Source organism: Leptopilina boulardi, unplaced genomic scaffold (assembly GCF_019393585.1).
Source record: "Leptopilina boulardi isolate dan_hultmark-lab unplaced genomic scaffold, ZJU_Lbou_2.1 LbouV2_80, whole genome shotgun sequence".
Taxonomy (NCBI): Eukaryota; Metazoa; Arthropoda; class Insecta; order Hymenoptera; family Figitidae; genus Leptopilina; species Leptopilina boulardi.
The window spans coordinates 213,180-235,780 of record NW_026138028.1 but is presented as its reverse complement, the minus strand read 5'-3'; the positions used below and the strand labels follow the sequence as shown (position 1 = coordinate 235,780).

Here is a 22,601-nt window from a genome sequence, read left to right as displayed (position 1 = left end):
CCAACATTCGGCGTGAATTTATTTAGTAAAAGAATTAAAGTCTTAAATAGTAAAATTAAAGTTTATATAATAAACAATATATATTTTGTCATTTAATTGTGTTTTGTTATGTAATTTGTATAAATATACTATAATATTCAAATTATAATTTGAATTCTGGACAAACTACGTAATGCGACCGGCGACATGGAAACACAGCTTTAGTTACAGCCCATCCCCCCGTATCAACAACTGTCAAATGTATTCATGATGTTTTGTAAAAATTTATTTATTTTGTTGTAATTATTTATACGAGTGATAATTAACAATTATTATGTTGTTCAGTATTGATAGTATTAGTTCAGTTAGAAGTTTTATAATAAATTACACAGTAGTAATAGAAAGTTTTCAATCTTTTCAAATATGTCCGTGAGTTCTTTTAATTTTCTTAATTTTCTATTACTTGCAGTTTAGTTTCTAAAAATATTGTCAGTATCAAATAAAATTCAGTTTATTGTTACAATTTCGTTTCTTGGTGAAAAAATTAGTATTTATGTCTATTATATTCCTAACTCGGAGTGTTAAAGTTTGGACGTTTTGAGGTTAGGTCATTCATGCCGCAGAAGTATACAAAATTAGTAATTGATTTTGTGAAATTGTTATTTTAATATTTTACAAAATGTCTAATTCACAAGAAGATGCTGTAGGTCACGACACTGCTACAGATGGTAAGTAATTATTTTAAAATACTTGTGTACACATTTTTATTATAATTTTATTTTAATTTTTTTATTCGTCATTGAATATATTTTTCCATTATCATCAGTGATTTTAATTGCAATTTAATAAAGCGTTAATAATATTAATAATACATTTTTTAAACATTAAATTACTTAATTAAAACACAAAAAATAAAAACACATCATTTGTATGATTAAAATTTTTATTTAATCGCTTTCTATTAAATGTATATAAAATATTATCTATTAGAAATTTAACAACGCGTTGTAATTTGCATTTAGACGAACACGTTTTAATATCACATGATTCATTAACAATGATCTTATTTTTATTACTTTCATCACATCTCGTATTCTGATTAAATCAAAATACTGTTTATAGTGTTTTTCTATTTAACGGCAACAATAGTAAATATTTTAAGTGATGAATGTGATTTCAAAATTTTAAAAAATAAAAAATACATCAAATTTTTGGATAAAAATCTGTTATATAAATTATTTTTAAAATTGTTATTAAAAAAGAGAAAAATGACAAACATAAAATATTATAAAACTTGTAGTAATCGGCACATTTAAAAAAAAAGAGAGACTATAATATAAATAGACAAATAAAAACAAATAAATAATTTAATTGCCAATGTGTTTGTGGGAAGCCCATTCCGGAAATTCGTTAAGATTAAAAACATACACTCCCCAAGTAGAAAATGACAATGTCGTAATGACAATCGTTATAATACTAGGACCAATGCCAGCAATTACGAAATCCTTTGTTTTTATATGGCCAGCAGCACTGGCAATAGCATTTGGTGGAGTTCCCACAGGAAGATGAAATGAAAATGAACAGCAAAGTGCTGCTGGTAACATTAAATAAAGAGGATGAATTTTAACAGCTACACTCTGAAATAGAAATAAAATTTCGTTAAATGTTAAGAAATATTATTATAATAATTATATTTAAAAAAATAGATTAAATTACAATTTAATTAAAATTAATTTAGTTGAAAAAAATATTTTGATTCGAAGAATTACCATTTCTGCTAATACTGGTAAAATGATTGTTGCCACAGCCACATTTGACGTCAGTTCAGTGACTGTTCCAGAGAAGAGGCATACCATAAATAAAATTGCTACAACGTTCAATGAACTAAGCCCAGTTAGAGATTCTCCAAGCCATTTGGATAGTCCAGATTTCGTACTACCAGTGGCTATGGCAAATCCACCACCAAGAACAAAAATTAAACTCCAATGCATTTTTTGATGAATAACTTTCCAATTTATCATTCCCGGTGAGGGTTTCGTTGGTCGTTTACTGGGATCTTTATTAAATGCACTAAGAAAATCTAATTTGGCCGGAAGTGCAAACAGCAGAATAATGGCAGTTATTGCCGCCGTTGAGTCTTTTACTTTCCTAAAAAAAATTATTTTTCTAAAATTCTATTTATTTGAATTATATTTATTTTCTTCGAAAATTTCTTTCTATGGGAAAATTTTTTTCTATAATTTCTTAATGAATTTTTTTGTCGCTTTTTTTTACTTACTTTTCTGTAACGAAACTTGGCCAACCGGGAACAAATTCAGGTTTTCTGAAAAACCAAAGAAAAACAACACAGAGAAAAATTATTCCAACACACGATTCATGCCACGTAATTGGTCCAAGTTCTCTGTATCTTTCTTCAATTACTTTTGCTGCCACCTGTTCGCCTTGTTTTCCAATATCTATGTCACGAGCTTCTTTACTTTTTGGCCTAAAAAGGCCCATATACATTACTTGCAACCATAGCCATACTAAGAATCCCATTAGCAGCATCACTGGTACAGCGTACAGCATCCAGGCTGCAAAATTTATTCCAGAACTATCGGGAAATCGTCTGTAAAATATCATCATAAAAAAATTATATGCATAGAAATTTTTTTTGGGGGTATTTGATATTATTTTTGTATAAATTTTATAAATCACACGAACTCTTCAAAAATTCCTTTCATTGTCAAATTTGTCCCACTTCCAACCATTGTACCAATTCCACCAAGAGTCGAAGCGTAAGCAGCGGTTAAATAATAAACCATTGTCGTTTTTGTTGGCCTTTTTGTACTAAAAAAAGAAATTCATTTTTTTCGTGTGGCAAAAGTAAATTGAAATAAATTCGAAATTTATTTAAAATTACTCACGGTTCGGCATCATGTTCGTTATCATTTTCATGATAAAACATATTCCCTAGTCCTTGCTGAAAATTAATTTAATTATTTATTTTCACTTTTTTTCCTTTTCGCGAAATTTTTTTCCATTACTTACCGCCTCTAATTCGAGGAGAACTGTTTCTACTATTGGAATCATCATTGCAGTAGCTGCAGTATTTGAAATCCACATTGAAATAAACATTGTCACGCAAAATAAACCTAAACTTAATCTGAAAAATTCAAAAAAAAAAATATATAAAAAAAATTACAAAGTTGATTATATAATTGATCGCGAAAAGAAAACTTACTTCCTATGACTACATCCGATTGTTTTAATTATTAATAATGCAACTCGCATATGCAATCCTGAATTTTCAATGGCAACTGCCAGGACCAAACTCCCAAAAAACATCATGGTAGTGTCATTGATATAACAATCGCATGTTTCACTTGTACTAAGTATACCCATCAGAGGATATAATGTAACAGGTATTAATCCTGTTATTGGCAATGGTACCACTTCCGTCACCCAAAATAGTGCCATTATTAGCACAATATAAAGGCACCGAAACATCTATTTATTAAAAAAAAAAATTAATATTTAGAAAATTGGATAAATTTTCATTTGACTCCTAGTTTATTAAATTTTTATTTTAAAACATTTACCTCTGCATTGTTGAAAATAATAATTGGAAGTAATAAAAGTGGCCATAGTATTACAATTGTTGATTTCCAATAAACTCCAAAAAATTTAATTAAAAGTACATGAAAGGGTGTATTAAGGGTTGGTAAAGGAACCTTTCTGGAAAAATAACACATTTTTTCTAATTAATAATTCTTCTCTAATTAATTCTCGAATATAAATTTTTTTGACAACATTTTTAAAATGTTTACTCAATTTTTACATAATTGTAAAAATTTAAAAAATTTGCATACTTATTTTGTAATTGAAGATAATACCGGAAAAAAAAAATTTTTTAAACACAAAAAAATAATGTTGACGGTAAAATCTTGTTTCTAATTCAAATTTGTTTTCTTGTCAACTATTTTTTTTAATATAGGTGTTTACAAAATTTTTTACAACTTCATTATGTACATACATTCAACTTTTATGATCTATCTTAATGACTTTTTTATTTTCTTGTCTTTTTATTCTCATCGTTGACGGAAGTCAATTGACAATATTAACTTTTTTTGCAAAATAACAGTATATAAAATGTATCGGCTTCGATAAAAATATAGTATTAACATAACTGTTTTCAATTTAAAAAAATCACTTTTAAATATATAAAAAAAATGTCAATCTGAAAGAGTGATCATAACTTTCGGAAATGCATAATCAATCAGAAAAGTTTTGTGCGTAAATGACTTTAATGACTTTATGACTTTAAATTGAAGTTGACAAATACATGGTGCACAATAGGAATACAAAATAAGTTTGCAATGTGAGCAATGATTATAAAACAGTAGCTACAAAGTAGAACTAAAAATTTAAATAAAAAAAAAAATTCAATTTTATTTCAGTTTCATAATTATTTATTTATCTCTACAAATTTTATTGTCATTTATTAAAAAAATTAAAATTAAACAATAAAATTATCAGTATTTAAAAATTTTGTGTCGCACCCTGAAAATAGTTTATTTAAATCAGAAAAAATTAATAATTTGTATTTTAAAAAATTGGAAAAATCTCAGTGTGAAATATTTTAAAGGCCGGGAAGTTTAAATGATTTATTGCATATGAATACAATTTCAATATTTAAGTTTTCAGAATGTGAAAAATTTTTTTGCAAAAATTCTTTTTTTAACGACAGTGATCAATTACACAAATTTACAAAACACGTTAATTATACATATTACATAAGACAATAATGTTAATTGGACATAAGGAATTATTAAAGTCGAAATCTAATTCATCAGATTAAATTACTTGATTGTTGATGTATATTTCACGTATAAGGATCATAATATTCGTTATAAACAATTGTGTTGAATTTTAATTGTAAGTGAGAACAAACTAATAATGCGGTTTATATCAGCGGTTTTTGATTTAATGGATGTGAGTTTAATTGGTTTATAGGAGATTTAACAAGTGGTAGAATTGGACAAGTGTAATATATGAATAAATGTGATCTATTATTATTCTACATGCAGCTGCACAAGTGCCATTATTTAGTGCGTATATGTGCAGTTTCATATTTAACTAACCCTCCATTATTTGTTTCCGCTACTTCCGGATCGAAGTCCTCTGACTTCGAATGCATCCTGATTCAAATCAGCCCCTATTTAGGTTACTAAAATCAGAAAAAATTCAATTATACGATAGAAAAAGTTTGCATGTGGGTATTTTTTTTTTAAATAAAATTTTAAAACTAATTTTTTTTCTCTAATTTAAATTTTAAAAAATTTAAATAGAATTATAATTATTATAATTAGTGAAACACTAAAGGCAAAATTTCTCTTAGTGGAATTTTCTTTTTCTGACACTTAGAAAAATATTTCTACTTTGATAAATGATAACAAAACACTTAGTTAATATAATTAAACATTTTTTTTGACTGTGTCAAAATTAAAAAATTTTAATTTTAGCTGAGGCAACAAAATTTTTTTAATCAAAACTTGGTATATAAAATGTATACATCTTTCAAGATTGTAGAATTTTTTTCTTATTTATAGAGTTTATAATTTCCTTTAACGCGCAATGAAGATTATGCAATTAAATATTAATAAATTGTTTACTATGAAATTCTGTATTTAAAATTAATCACAAAATATATTTTGACAGAAAAAATTTTTTAAATTAAAGAATAATACTTTTGTAATTAATTTTTTTTTTAATTAAGGGAGAATTTGTGTATTCAAATTTTTTTTTCTATCCTATTAGTTAGAGACTGATAAAAAGTTTATGATTGATCATAAAACAAATCTTTATCACTTCCTTCAATAATCCTATAATAACGTAATTGTATCTAGTCTTTTATCAATATACAAAATGACTTGCTGGATAATATATTCTATCTAAATTTATTTATTTTTATTGGTTTTTTTTTATTAATTGAAATATTAACTCCAATAATCATAAATAATTTGGCAAAAAAACACAAGAAAATAATAAATTTTATTGGACTTTTTTAAATTGTGAATATTTTTGGAAATTCATAATAAAATAAAAGCTTCTCGAAATACTTTTTTTTTATACATAATATATACCTATATTATATGTATCAATATAAACGTGTCAATAAATTGATAACAATACGTATACAATTGATTTGTATTTGAAAAACTAAAGGAATTTTCTTCAATTGCCGCTTGTATCAAAATTAAATATGAAAAATATGAATTTTCCCTTTAACGTCATATCTTAAATAAATTGATTATATTTACGCCAACATACAGAATCATTCATGAAAAATATCTTCTACAATATTTATTTATTGAGAATTATTCTTATCAATTTGGTGAAATTCATATAAATTCAATTTTCCCCACTAACATTTTAAATCAATCAAAATAATAAAATTAAAAAAGGATTAATAATTTTTTATTTAGAAATAAATAAAATAGTAATGTAATAATAGTGTGAATAAAAAAAAGAAATTTTAATTTGATACAATTATAAATTGAATAATTTGCAAGTTAAATTTATGTCGATGAACTTTAAAATGGAAAAAAAATAATGAACTCGTGTGATTACTTACCTTCATATCTAGTGTGTATTCTAATTGATTAAAGTTACAATATCCTCCAAAATAAATTATTATTGCTACCTGCAAAGTAAATGAGGAAATAATAGTAGAGTTTATTGACACAATTCAAATAACAATCCTCAAGCAATTTTTAAAAAAATAAAAAACAAATTTTTGTCAGAATTAATTTTCAGTAAACATTTCTTTTATATTTTGTTTACTAGTTAGTAAAAACACTAAAAAAAATTTATTCAATGAAAATTAATAATTTTTAAATTATTTACTTAATTCAAAATGTGAATTAATAGTCGTTTGAAAATGCTTGGTAATTAACTAAATAATTATAAATAAAATAATTTAAAAATAAAAATAAAAGCACTGTAGGAATATAAAGTAATGACACAATTTCAAATTTTTGAAGACAAAAATTTTCACTGTATGATGTTTTTTTGGGAGGGAGGCAATTTACATTAACATGAACATTTCACTTAAAATTTTTTTTTTTTCAAATTTATAATTCTTCCTACAAATTTTAAAGTTTGTCAAGTTTCTTTTTCAGATGTTCATCGTGAACTGAGAATTATACTTGAAAACCACTTACGTATGATTGAAACTTGCCCCTCTTTTCTTAACTCACTGTCTCCCTCCTCTTTAAAAACTTTAATTCTTGAATCGGTTTTATTGTGTTTAATTAAATCCTTAAATTTTGCATTTATTTACTTTTTATCTGTATTATTATAATTAATATTTTTTATATTTCAATTTTTTTCCGAAAATTTTTACGCATTTTTAATGAAAAAATTTCATTGTAACATTTTGAAAATTGTTCATTTATTGGAATTTTTTAATAAATATTGAAAGAATAGTGCCAGAAGCAGATGTTCATTGATTGTGTCTTAGTTTTTTGATTATGAAAGAAAACGTTTGTTATGTAAAATTGAAACGCATATTACGCATATAAAAACATTTCAATATATATCAGCATTAAACTGTTCACTTTACCATTTAAGTGAAGAAAAATTATTAATTCATCTTTAAACGAAAAAAAAATTTTTTGCTCTTGATATTAAAATTGCTATCGAATTTAATTTTTTTCTGTTTTTTTTTAATTTTCTTTTATTTATTTTTCATAAATAATTATTTTCATTTTTATAATCATTTAAAAATTTTCTATAATAAAAATAATGAAATTAAATTGATAATTGAAAATTAAGAAATTTTAATACATTTTTAAGGAAAAGCTTTCACCTATATAAATTTTGATATCATTTTTCAAATTAATCCAAATGTTTGATATTTTGATAAAAAAAAAAATTTATTCTACTCCAATAAACTTTTTTTTTATCTAGATTATTTTTAACTAGATCAGAATAATTTAAGTAAAAGCAAAAAAGCTTAAGAATTAAAAATTATCTTTTAAGTAGACGAAAGTTTTATTTACAATAGAAATATGGGATTTGGCAATCAGAATATTTAATTTAGTTTTTATAATTTTTTTTTCGCCACACATTTTATTTTATATTATGATTTTGCAATTTTCATCAATTACATTGATTATTATAATCATTTTCTACTAGTAATCGTACTTCTGTGTAACTATTATCTAGTATATATTTATCTGATATATATCAACATTTTTTACTTTAAATTTTTTGTTTTGTCTAAAAACCCGAGTTCGTTAAAACAAAAAATAACCCAAATAGAACAATAAAATGATCACAAAAAACGACAAAAAAAAATGAACGTGAGAATCTATTTTCCGCCACACGGCAAAGGGTTAAGTTTAATTGAATAAATTTTAAATTAAACAAAAGTAATTTACAGAATAATTTTTTTTGTATATTTATTAAAATAGTAATAATAAAATTTATTTTCTTCTAAATCAAAAACGTTATGAACTTCATCAACGTAATTTGTGACGGTGCGAATCAATCAAATATAATCAGTGATTGTCGATTAGTAATTTGATTTTAAACGGTACATATACTTACAATGCATAAGAACGAGTTAGCCAAGGATTTGTGACATTTTCACGGTCATTGCTCGATGCCAAAGTTATTCCTTGAAATCTTGTCGTCTCTCTCGTGTTTAAACTGATCACTTGAAACTTCACATAAAACATATTTTCGTCAATTGTTTGAGTTGAAAAAAAAAAAATTGTACGCACGAACTAATCTTTGTTGTCCCTTTTTTCACAAGATAATTAAAATTAATATAAATACAAAATCCACACACTACAAGAAAAATTACCGGAAGGCTGAATTAATTCAACGAATATGACAGGAATTTAAGTATCTAAGTTGGATCGAGTTCAAGTGAACTCTGCACACACATTAAACTAGGTGTGCAATTGTGCATTATTATATTAACTCCGACTTGTATGACGGTCAAAATTATTCTCATTCTCCACACGAAAGTTCCGCTGGATTTTATAATAGAGGGTCAGCGTGTCTATTTTTGTATCCTCTTTTCGAATCTAGAAGAGAGGGGACAATTCTTTTTTTCTTTATTTTTCTTTGAAAAACATTTACCATTTTCCTCTATGTTATTTTCACTATCTCTATTTAATGTTTAAAGAAAATTTGACATCGAAAAAACAAATTGTTTTACGTTTTAACGCCGTTGGCTAATAGAAGTTAAAGAACATTGATCCCCTTGGTAGAAAAAAATATTTGTAATTTTTTTTTTCCTTTTCTTAAAATAGAAAATTTTTTAATTTTTGTAATTTTTATGGACAAAATTTTTATTTTATGATGTTTTGATTAATGATCACGTTTTTCTTATTTCTTTTATGATTTTTTAATTAATGAATACGTTTTATCACATGAGATAAAGGTTTTTTTTCCTTTTATTCAACAAAAGATTATCGTTCATGAGTTTTCTTCAATTAGCAAATCAGTTTTTTTTTTAAATACAAAAATTCATTATCACAGACACGTAGGTATGTAATTTTCGTGATAATCGTGAAAAATTTCTTATGTTTAATGAAAAAATTCGATATGAAAGACTTTTGTAATGTTCCAGTTTTGTTTGAGGCATTTCCAATTTAGTTTATTTACATATTTTATGTCACAGGTCAAGTTACGCTTTAAACTAACAGAATTTTATTTTGCCTTTTTTTTTAATAAAAATTTTCGCCAATATTTAGTAAAGTTTCAATTAAATTTTTTAATTTGTTTATTTAATTAGTTATCCGCAAAATTATTTTATCAAATTTAATCTCAAAAATTTATTTTATTAATTAATTGTACAATATTTAATTATTTTAATATTGTACAATAATTAATTTGAACAAAAATTTATGTCAGAATTTTAAATTAGAATAGAAAGAAAGGAAAGGCTGTTAGGCGAAACTTGAGGATATTTTTAAATATTTTTTAAGAAAAGATTTATCTCAGATTGAAGAGACTATAAATGCGTAGAATGAATTTTTAGTTTTTGTGAGAATACTAAAAATTTTGTCTTAATGGAATAAAAAAAATATATAGAATAACGCAAAAAATTGCTGTAAAAAATATTTATACAAATTTTTCTTTATTTTCAGAAAAATATCGAACTTATGCCAGTATTTCGTTTGCGGTTCTTCTTCTTGGAGTTGGAATTCCTCTTTGGTGGTACACAACGGCAGTTCCGCGAGTTCCACTTCCTTATTCGGGAATTGCGGCTCTTTCCCATCATGAAACGAAGATTCAGACAGATATCATTGTCGCTGCTCTCAGCAAAGAACGAGCCGAACAATTAGCTCAAGAAATAAAGAGCTTCTTTGAAGATTCTGGTAATAGAAGAAAAAAAGAAATTAAAAAAAATTTATTTTTCCTCTGATTAATTTGAAAAATTATCTTGTCAATTGAAAAAATTAATATCATTTCAAAAAAGTTGTAATGCAAGATTAATTATTAAGATTGAAAGTTAAGTGATCATTGGTATATAAATATCATATTGCGAATACGAAAATATTGTACGGTCTAATGTGACATTAAAATGGAATTATAATTTATAGTCGTCCATGATGTTATACTATCAATTGGAGGGACAAATGACTTTGACATCAATCTTTCGATATTACGTCATTAAATGGTTTCGCGAAATACTGTTTATAACTTCTGATCCTTCTCAAATTTCTCGGAATAATTTATTTAAATTACTCTAATTAAATTACTAAAATTAATTTAATTTAAAACTAACAAAATTTCTAATCAGAGAGAATAGAAAATAAGTCTAGGAATTTTAAAAATCAAATTTTACAACCACCAAACGAATTAATAATTTATATAATTGATAATAATAGATTAATTTCACAAAAATTTAAATCTGTTATAGAAATTTATTCTCTGCGCGTGAGATTTGAGGTGGTTTCAAGAAATTTAATGTCGTCTGCCTTCACGACAAATGAATTGGAAACAATTGCATATTCTTTTAATCTCAAAATGGGAAATCTTCTACTATTGGAGGCGCTAAATCTCAATGAAGAAATTCTAGTCGGTTCAAATCGTACTGTTTTCTTTGCACCTGATACAGGTAACATTTAATTTTATTTCGATACAAAATTATTATTATTTTTATCTGAATTTTAGGAAATTATATTAAACAATCGAGCTCTTTGTTTAAATTTGTAATTAAGTGACATAAGAAAATTGAGTACAAATTATATTTAATTGAAGGATGGGTGCAATAGCCGTCCGCATTCAATATATTCTTTTTTCTTTTTTCATTATCTGCTATTTAAAGATATACAATTAATTTTCAATTGCCACTTTAATGTACTTCAACCTCCGGCAATTGACTATGTCCCATATTTAATTTACAGATTTGATTTATAATTTTTATTAAATAGATAAATGGAATATTAATTTATTATTATTATTATTACCAAAATAATACAATGAAATTTAATATTTTTTCCAAGATGTGAAAAAAGTGACAGAAATCGTATCAAAATGGATTTTACGTGATAAATCATTGGCATTGACAAAAAATGCCTTGACACATCCTACGGAATATAGTTTAGACAAAGAAAATAGAAGAAGATTTCCCACTAGTCCAGCTTATGATGTTCTACTTACACTGGTGAATCCTGATCCAGAGAAGTTAAAGGTCAATTGGAGTCTGCCGACTATTGCTGATGGTGAAATTCTTGTAATCGTATTAAAAAAAAAATTGCTACTAATTAAATCTTTATTAGTTGCACCATGTAAATTTCACGTTTTTTTTTACTAAACTTAATTATAGAGATGAATAATATTAATTTTTTTAATTTTAGTTTATCTGCAACCGTTCTTGAATGAGATATCGTTAGTTGCTGATTTTCACATTAAATCACAATGGTTGTATCTGGTGCCATTAAATGTCAAACCAAAAGAGGTCTACGATAGCAGTATTCTTGGAAGACATTTCGCATTGTCAGAGGATATTCTTCCACAGTTAATTACTCCATTGGAGAAAAAATTAGGTAGGTCAATTATTTTTTTACAACTATGGCAAGTTTTTTTTAATTCTTTTAACTTAATGAAATAATTTTTAAAAAATAATTAATAACAATTTAAAATTTCACATTCACGAACTCTTTTTATTTTATCGAAATTGTTATCGAATGATAATGAAGTTTTAGCAAAAAAGACATTTATATTTATAATTATTAATTACGTTTGTGAAAAAATGCATTTTCAGCATCGCAGGTCAGTTTGCATCCGTGTATAAATTTAGTAGCGTACGTGGTTCCTTGCGAAGAAGGACCCTTACATATATATTCTCGAAACGGACATCGAGCACAAACTGTCAATATCGAAGCTTTTCACTCGCCCAGGTAAAAATAAATAAAAATAAATATTTAAATGTTATATTAGAAAACAAATTAAATAATGAGTATTTATTTTTTAAGATGGGGTGGTGTTGTAATTATTAATCCGCCTGTTGACGCTTGTATAAGTACAAAACCTGTTGAAATAACACCCAATGATGCTACTGTCATTGGCGTTTTCTTTGCACAATTAAGGCTTTTGCTTGGAATACCCGACCCGGTGAGATTTTTATTTTTAAAAATAATTTTTCTTTTTGCAGAAATAAATGAGTAAATTTAATCTTTACATAACTTTGTTATTGCTTATAAAATTATTTAATTATTAAAAAATAATTATAATTAATTAATTATGTCAAATATTTTCTGCAAAAAGAAAAACGATATTTTTTTTCTTTTGTCAGCGCATTATTCATATTAATTGTATTTATTTTGAAAATGTATAGAATAATTTTTTTTAAATTATGTTTTGCGCAGACTCCAATTCCCGGTGCGGCAGTTGTTCCTTTATTTGGATTCAAGCCCCGCGAATGGGAATTAGATACACTTTTGCGAGTTCGTGCTGTTGAGCAATTGACATCGGCAAAATTGACGCTACAATCACTGGCACAACTTCTCGAGGAAATTAGTAATATCGTTATAACCGAGACCGTTGGCAATAGAATAAAAAATGCTCTCAATTTTGTCGAGGAATCATCAGCATTATTACAGAGTGGAAATTTACGTGATGGATTTTTGAAAAGCAAAGAAGCATTTGCAACTGCTGAAGCTGCGTTCACTGATCCTTCGCTTCTTGCACTTTTATATTTTCCTGACGACCAAAAGTAAGTTTTTTCCTTACATACATTCTCTTTATATCGTAATTGAAACATTTTTTTTTTAATTATTTGAGAAAATATTCTATCAGTTTTATTATTTAATATATTAAATAATGATAAATATTTTATTATTTTATAAATATTTTGAGTTTCTCTCTGCATTGAGTTTTTAGATATTCAATATCTAAAAAATATTTTAGATCATAGATAATATTAAAATTTATTAATTATTTTAATATATATTTTAGAGTGAGAATTAAATTGATTCTTACAATAAATATATTAAAAATTAAATTATCAGAGCGTCTATTAAGCTAAATTAATTTAATTAGAAAAAATGAAAAATTGTTTTAATATTTAATCATCGCTTTGAAAATTTAATTATCAAAATATTCAACATTTTAATTTTTTATTTTTTTTCAAAATCAAAAGAATTTAATTAACTTTAATTATATTTCGATTAAATTTTCATACGTTTAATTTATTTTTTAATTTTCATTTGTTTGGATTTTTTTATCTAATTTTCGTATGGAAAGTTTAATATTAGAAAAAATTAAAATGTCTCGAATATTTGTTTCAGATATGCTGTCTATATACCTCTCTTTCTTCCAGTTATGATTCCCGTCTTGTTATCGCTTAAAAATATAAGACAATACTATTTTCCAAGATAAAAAAAAATTGCTTACAAATTTACAAATAGGTACTCATTGTGAAAATGGTGCTTGCGAAATGATAATGATAATAATTTATGGTTACAGTATTCAATGTACATTAATTGACTAATGTAAGCCAAAGAATATAAAAAGTTACGCAATTTTTGTATTACTTTATGAAACTCATTATTGTTTCTCTTACATTATCAAAAAATTAAGATCGTAAAGGGGAATCTTTATTTTTCAGTTAAAATTAGATTAAATTTTATTTAACCGAATAAATAATAACATTGAGCTATGATTTCCTATGATTTTGATAAAAATAGTTTTGTTATTTAATTTATTTAAATTAAATACGTAAATCGCATACCTAAATAAGAAAATACGAAAAATTATATAAATTAATGATTTTTTTATTTTTTTTTTTTAAATTAACGGTGGTATGAAGTGTTGTTACGTGAAATTATTTCGAGAAAAAAAATACAATTAAAATGTTTCTTGAGCTGACGATTACGTTGATTCGACGAGAATGAAATTAATTTTTATTAATTAATTCTCTGAGCATCAATCGTATTTGAGATTTGAATCGTTCCACTTTCTCTCACTTTTTCTTTGCTTTCTTTCTTTCATTATCCCTTATTTTCTATTTTTTCCAGAAGGTATTTTTTTTATTCTGGATGATTTAAAATTTTTCGCGTTTCTCAGTCATAACTTGAGTTTTATTTTCATTCTTTCATTCTCTCTTTTTCTCATACAAACATACACACAGCGCAGCGTTCCTTTTACTCTTTTTTCGGAATTGCAATTATATATAGTTCTCATTAGATCGTTAGAAACAGCTAATAATATATATATACACATTTATCAAATCAATCCTCAACCATTTTACCAAAAGGTTATAAAAACTTGACAAAGTTACAATTAAAAAAACGACCGTCTACGTTCGTGAGACCTCTGATTCTCTCTCTTGCTTTTTCTCTCACGCTCTCTTTCGCTCTGTTCCTCTTTGGTCGTCTGTGAAATATTTTACATCCTTTTAGTATTAAAAAAAAACAAAAAAAAAATAAATAAATAATAAGCAATACTTTTTTTAAAGAAATTTTCACAGTATGTCATCTTTAAAAACAGATTTTTATCAGAAAAATTAAAAAATGAGTCGGTTTAGAGGAATAATTAAAAACAGTAAAAAAAATAATTATAAGTTGTGTAAAAATAACGATAAAATATCACGTTTCATCGATATTCTCACAACCGCGAGAGGTCTCAAATTGTAGACAAATTGGAGATACAAAATTCCCAAAAATTCTACATTTTCTACTGTTTCGATTTTTTTTAAATGACCGATAACAACTTTAAAAAAATATCGAGTGCAACTAATTTTAATTAATTGTTAGTTAATTTAGAATTTAGTTTAGAGATTTAAGTAATCGAAACACTAGAGAAAAGGAGAATTCGGTGGTAAAAAGCATTTCCATCGAGTTGTACTTAAATTAACGCTTGAATAAAAATAAATTAGTCATCGAATTAAAGCGTCTAGGTGAACAATAAAAAAAACATTGTTTCAAAAGTTAAGTCAGCAGGGATTTTGAACTATTTGTATCGCGTGTTGTAAGGCATCAGCGACTTTTTGAAAAACAGGTACACCTTCGCGCGTCGCATAGTCCGACAGGTACATTCTGCCCCTATTGTAGTCTTTCGTGGCTTGCACCGTTAACTTAAAAGAAAAATTAAAATTCAACATTTTTTTTTAATATTTCATTGAATTTTTTTGTTATTTTTTATTTTTACATACCTGTTCGCCAGATACGGTGCAATTATCAGGAAGAGTTTGAACACAAAGGACAAGGTTGGCATGCAGCCCAATTAAATGGGCCGCTAAGGCCATAATGGCAATACCGCGCGAATGCTGCGGGACAATTAACAAAATGACTCTCGAATTTTTCATATGCTGCAATTCTTGCGACAATATCCTAATATTGTACTCGTTTAAACTCGGACGATGAAAAGATAATCCCATCGATCTTAAAAATAAACAAAAACATGAGAATTTAATATTATTTATCAAGTAATGATATTAAAAATCAGTAGACATGATAAAAAAAGAAACTTGAGTAAATTTAACACTGACTTTATTAAAGGTGCTGCTGAAGATTCTAACCATAACAGATCTTTGCCGATCACACCAATGTACATATCCCTTTTCTCGGAATCCAGCATCAATGAATTGGTCCAGTCTGGAACAATTGAGATTTTTCTTTCTTTATAATGAAAGACAGATATATTTTTTTGTGATTACTACTAAAAAAAATACAGAGTGAAAGAGATGAGAGGGTTGTGATTTTTTTTTATCTATTTCCGATTAGGGAGTCACGTTTTTTTCTGTGACTTTCCGCATGAGTTGTGGATAATCAAAAATACCTAAGAAACGATTAAAAGGGTGTACGAAAGCGCTGCGCAGAAACTTTGATGTCTTCCTACTTAAAATACTCCAAACGGAAGGTATCTCACTTTCACAGGTAACGCCATTGTTCCTCATTCGCCAGGACCATTCATTCGCTAACGCACAAAATTGATCGAATTTTATCCTCTGCTCCTTCGGGTCATCGTTCAATGAAAAACTTTGTATCACGTCTTCGCCGGTTTCTAAACAGTAAAAAAATTACATTTTTTTCTTAAACTTTAAATCAATTCTTAAATGAAAAATTCCAAGTGTTAAAATATTTTACCCGATTTATTCACAGAATTAAAATGGTCAGAGACGGATCCATTACACTTTGAATTCGACTGCAACGTCATCAAAGCCTGTTAATTAAAATTTTTAATTAAATTAAAAAATTCATAAGTAAAATTAAAATATCAAAGTTAATAATAAATGCAATACTTACATCATTCAGACTTACTGTCCCTGTGTCATTAACGTCTAAAGATTGAAAGATCTCTCTTAATGCTCTGAAAGCAAAAAAAAATTAATGCAATGTTTACTTGTCTATCTGGTTTCAAGTTCTCTTTTTCCATTCGAGAAAAATATGATTAAGATGTTATTTTACATATTTGATAATAATTGCCGACAGAGATCATTAGAATCTATTTATCCACATGACAAAGATTTTGTTATACATTTTTTATTCTGATTCATTGTATACTTCCGTGAAAAATTGAATCATTCAATAACGTAACGTGAAAGACAATGCAATTAGTGACTAATCAAATTTTTGGAATTTATAGACACAATTGGTGAGAGAGAGAAAGAGAGAAAAAAATGATTGGTCACCAGATCTTCTCGCGTCATAAAAAATGTGATTAGTTTGATTTTTATAAAACTAAAAAAATATTCGAATTATGTAGAAAAAAGAAAATTTGCTTACACTACATCGCTTCCGTGCTGATTAAGTGAGATTCGAGTAGGCCTGATTCCATCTTCGGAGTGCAGATCTTGCACTTTTATCGCTTTGCGGAGAATCTGTAATTGACAATTTACAAATAAATTGAAATTAGACTTTCTTTTACTTTTTTTTAGTTAAAGTATTTATTTTACATAGCATTTGATAAAAATAAATTTTTTCTATTAAAAAAATTTATTTACCTTGGACGTACAATTGAGCGCAATTGAAACATTTTCAAATATTGGTATCCTTTGTCTATCCATAAAAAATTGAAGTACTAGCAGCCCATTCATTAGGTCATAATATTCTCTAAAAAAAAATAATTTGGTTTAATGTAGCTTCCTTGAATATTTTTTGGGGGTTTTTTCTTTTTTTTTTTTATTTGAATCTTACTGAGAGGAAACGGTCTCTCCAAGAATAGTCTGACCTTGTCGATAAGGATACACGACAAGGACTAGTGATTCTCTGCGCGTTGCTGCCAATTGAGCTGCTTCAATCATTCCTGCAGTATTACGAGTCTGGTTATCTATTACAAAAAGCAATACACGCGCAGTCTGTTTTGCTTCGTATTCCTGAGCAATAAGTTCTGGACCCCATTGTGACACTTGCTGGAATTAAATTAAAAAAATCTTTACAATTTTATTCTACATTTTGCGTAAAAAAATATTAAATTAAAAAAAATAATCTTATTTCTTTTAAATTAGTTTCATACTTATTTTTTTAACAAATTATTAAATTTGTTATTAATATAAAAATGGAATATTTGTTTAAAAATGGAAAATACATTATTCCTACCGATGACAATAAATAATACAAAAAAATGGAAAATAAAGTGATTTTTAAATTCTTTTCAATTTCTATGCATTTATGATGTGTAGAAATATCTTCTGATAATGTCACAGGTAAACGACCTTAATTTTGATTTTTTTAAATTAATTTTTTCTATAATTTGAAAAACAACTTACGGGATTGTAATAAGAAATTCCTAAACTTTGAAGTGTCGGTATCGCTATTTCTGACCTCCATGTTGTAGGATTGCAAGATCCACCCAAAAATACCTCACATGCCATTCTTTCTGAAAAAAACAAAAATTATTCTATATATGCGTAAACCATTCTTTCATTTTTTTAATTTATATCAATTTTCAAATTAAAAATCAATGTGTAAAATGACAATGCCAACTTACTTGAACCCGTTTTATTATTGGTGTCCTTTCCATCACAGATTAATGATTGAGAGGTGCTCATAGGAACAGCTGCTCTAAAGGGAATAAAGAAAAATCAGTCATAAATTAAAAATAGTCGCGTCTCATTATAGTCAGCGATTATAATAGATTGTACAGCGTACGATGAAGAAGAATCCATCGTCAAATCAATTTTTCTCTGTGCTTGACATAAAACGATAAGAATATATTCTTTCCTTTATTATCACACTCTAATGGGACACAATTTATCACTATTGTGCAGGAGGATTTGATATTTTTTTTTTCTTAAATATGTAAAAACTATTTTTTTTTTGTAAAATTTTCTTCATTTTTAATTTTTAACTAAGAGTGTGGTAATAAAGACAATCCACCCTCTTTTTCTTCATGCTTTATTTAAATTCAAAAAACGAAATTTGCATTAAAAAAACAAAATCGAGAGAAGAAAAATAATAAATAAATCTTCGTCTAATAAAAAACAAAAAATGTAATAAAATATTAAAAAAATATATTGAAAAAATGAATAATCGTGCATTTAAAAATAATATCGTACTTAGAAATATCAAATCCTTTTGCAATGTAAAGCAGCATTCCGCGTTTTGACATTGTCAAAACATTTCCATAACAATCACTCCCGGAAGTTCAAAGCCTTTTTCCTGCAACATATCCGCACAGTGAGAAAAAGCTGTGTTCTTCACATAAATTCTGATACTATTCGAAAACATCTTTCATACAATCAATCGTTAGGTTTTTTTTTTAAAGAAAGAAGTGTTGTTGATTTCGATAAATTTTGTAACTAATAATTTTTACCCTTGCTCGCAGAGGCGTGCAAGTTCCGTAGCAAATATACAAAATTCTCCAAGCATTGTACAGGCGTCAGTGCTGATCTTGGGACAATCTTCTGTGCAGTGCAACATTTCATGCACTTGCGACTCACTCGAAAACCAGAGCATTCCGTATATCCAATGTGCCTAAAAACATCAACGTGTGAAAAAATAATTTAACAAAAATACACAGAAAAAATAAAACAAATATAAAAAATTGTGCGAATGGTGCTTTAATAAAATAATAAATATTTTAAGTAGTTAAGAAAAAATAAAAATATTTCAAGCGATTTTCAACATTTTTTTCCAATTTTTAATTAATTAAAATTTTTATTCTTTTAAATTATTTTGAAAATAAATATGAAAATCGAATATTTTGATAAAAAAAATTTTCTACTAGAATTTCTAACTTCTTGAAATACTTGTTAACAAAATAAATTATTCTACATACATGAAGACTGTTGTCGACAATGTAAACAATCCTGCAATAATTGATTCCGACAGTTCAATTTCATTGTTTAATTCTGGAGAATTATTAATTCTGATGACGACACTTCCCAAACTGACAAAATCGATTTTTCAAGTTTCCCTGGACAAATAGAAATACATTTTTTAAAATTAAAAAACCAAATTTAAATATAATTTATTAAATAATATTAATAATATATTTTAACAAAATTATTAAAATTGAAAAATTAAAATTTCAAAAGAAGTATATAATAATTAATAGCTTTAAAATATAGAATAAAACATTCTAAATGGCTGTGAGTATTGATAAAACATTATCGATCTAAATAAAGTGAAAGTAAAATAATATTTGACGCTAACGGAAAAATACCAAAGTTTCATATTCTCTTTTTTATTAAATCAAATCACAGATGATATCTCGTAATCAAAATCTCGAGGAAAAATATAATTTCTAATTGTTTTGAAAGTCATTACTTTTGTTGGTAAATTTTGTTCAATTCAAAATCACAATTTTTGATTAGAAATTATTTATTCCTAATGAAAATCTTTCGATTTTGAATTTTTTAAATGAATTATGTTTTAAATAAAATTTGACTCCACCAGGAAGTAATTATATACACGAGTCACTTATTAATTCACCTGTATTTTTTCTCTGCATATGAGTATTATAAATAAACAATATATAAATTTTATTTTTCACTTTTTAACTATTTTGCAATTTAAATAAGAGTTGTTTTTTCTTTCAAAATTTACATGACTTAGTGTTTGTTTTCTCTCAATTTTTTTTTTTTTTAATTAACGACGAACTAAATAAAATTGCGTTGTAAATAAAATCCTGCTTTGAATAAATAACAAATGCGTGAAATCAACAACATTCTCTTTCTTATATTGTATATATTGTGAGAATCTGCATAAAAAGGAAACGTTACAGTTTTTTTTTTAATTCAACAAGGACTGTATTTTGCAGCCTCGATGTAAAATATAAAAAGAACAACGTTCATGGACCCTATAACCCTGAATTTATTCTGAAAACCCTGAACCCGGCAAACTATATATATATATATTCATTAAAAGTCGTAAAAATCAGGGTCTACCGCTATTAAACTCTTTGGACATTATCAAAGACGACAGAGACGCTTCAGTATGTCACTAACCTTGGCAGAGCCTCCACAGAGCATGCCCACACAACAATAACATATGTGGCAGATGTCAATACAAAATTAAAATTTAACGACTGCATTTGCCACAATTTAAAATTCGTTTTTTTCTTCTTTTCTTTATCTCGTTTTTTAAAAATTCGAGAAACAGCCACGTTCACACGTTGTCCAATCAGAGTGTATGATTGCTTCACAAAATCTTTGCGAGACAGCCTCGCGTACTCCCGCTATTGCTCATACTTATTTATACATCGTTATATTTAAAATGAAAGACTCCGTGCGAACGACCCACGGGAAAAACACTTTTTCTCATGTACTCTTCATGAACATTTTTATGTTGACACTCAATTTTTTTTCAATATACAATAAAAATAAATTAAAATTTTTTTCGCTTTCTCTCTCTCTTTCTATTTTGACACAATTATAAAAAATAATAGCGAAATTTATTCACTGAGAATTTGGTTGCGTTTAAGTGAAATGTCGTCGTTGACATGTTCACGATTTAACTTTTGTTTTCAGTCAATAATAATGAGAATATTGAAACTGTTTTCAATTTATAACTCTCATTCACCCAAACTCCGCACTGACACTGATTTTATTTGCCGATCAAAATCCTGATACCAGGTCAGCGAAGGCGGCAACAAAATTTTTATGGTTTCGCGGCTGGTTTCCTCCTCTCTTACTTTTTATTTCTCTCTCTCTCTCGCTCTTTTTTCTGCGTGTGCGTTCCGCGAGTCGTTCTCCGACTCAAGAATGACGTAAACCTCCAACAATGAAGCGTGATGTCACAAACGGTGAACTTCACACACGGGTTTTGCCTGTGGCTCTCGGAACCGCAAGAACCAATGCGCGATCATATACTTTTGATCAAATATGGTATAGTAATTTTTGACTTGTCGCAGAAAAAATAAATGAAAAACAATCCAAGGCAACACTACGAAACCTGATCCTTAATCTTAATTCACTATTTAGTGAATATTTTTATTATTTTGTAATTTTTCGTTTTTTCTTTTTTTTTTTTTTATATTTCACTATATTGTCATATCCGAAATTATAATTTCAAGGAGACATTGATAAAATCAATGTTTTTATTTATAAATTATGAAAATCCAAAATACGATATTACTTCACACGCGGAAGTATCGCAATTTCTTTTATGTTAATCACTTCATCCATTATCGGAGTTTCTTTCAATATTTGAATATTAATGACTTTCGTAATTTAACGTCGCAACTTTCAAAAAAGAACCATTTTGTTAAAAAAAAACTCTTCTTTCTTGAATTATCACAATAGAAGATAAAATAGTTATCGAAATTTATAGTTCACTTGATAAAAAGTAATCACTTCGTTCGCAAAACTGAAATGTTTCACAAAATTAATAAGAAAATGTTGATTTCATGTTGTGAAAAACATGAATATTTATATCATATTTAGATACTCTATAATTTGGTATTGATCTCAGATCTATAATAAAACATGAACATCATAATACTTCTTTGCTCACGTATCATGTATAGGTATTATTTGTAAAACGTCACTTGACATGAGAGACAACTTTTTTTCATTTTTTTATCTATCAAAGTTTCTAACCTAAAAAACAAGGTGATAAATTGATTTGAAATTTAACAAAAATCTAAATTAAAATCTATTAAATAATAAAGATTCAATAATAATAGTCGCAATAAACTTGTACACATACCGTAAAAATTTACTTTTTTCA

The 22,601-nt window shown here is 26.4% G+C and overlaps 2 protein-coding genes across 2 annotated transcripts; one reads left to right on the top strand and one right to left on the bottom strand.

Annotated features, from left to right (window-relative positions):
* Positions 1 to 193: 193 nt before the first annotated feature.
* Positions 194 to 14,020, top strand: LOC127290751 (GPI transamidase component PIG-S). The gene is made up of 9 exons (XM_051319529.1): positions 194 to 707; positions 10,128 to 10,358; positions 10,904 to 11,101; positions 11,490 to 11,708; positions 11,844 to 12,032; positions 12,251 to 12,386; positions 12,462 to 12,600; positions 12,855 to 13,201; positions 13,776 to 14,020. The coding sequence occupies exons 1-9, from the start codon at positions 659 to 661 to the stop codon at positions 13,864 to 13,866; spliced, it is 1,599 nt and encodes a 532-aa protein (XP_051175486.1). The 5' UTR covers positions 194 to 658; the 3' UTR covers positions 13,867 to 14,020.
* LOC127290762 (uncharacterized) lies at positions 905 to 22,240 on the bottom strand. The gene is made up of 22 exons (XM_051319543.1): positions 20,879 to 22,240; positions 19,708 to 19,845; positions 19,243 to 19,403; positions 18,418 to 18,486; positions 18,197 to 18,306; positions 17,625 to 17,839; positions 17,432 to 17,540; positions 17,214 to 17,308; positions 16,734 to 16,797; positions 16,575 to 16,650; positions 16,267 to 16,491; positions 15,977 to 16,082; positions 15,641 to 15,869; positions 15,440 to 15,562; positions 3,561 to 3,692; positions 3,203 to 3,468; positions 3,010 to 3,124; positions 2,886 to 2,941; positions 2,683 to 2,808; positions 2,258 to 2,587; positions 1,749 to 2,127; positions 905 to 1,616 (listed from the first exon to the last, which is right to left on the bottom strand). Coding segments are annotated over exons 2-22 (3,258 nt in total). The 5' UTR covers positions 19,710 to 19,845; positions 20,879 to 22,240; the 3' UTR covers positions 905 to 1,346.
* Positions 22,241 to 22,601: the final 361 nt, after the last annotated feature.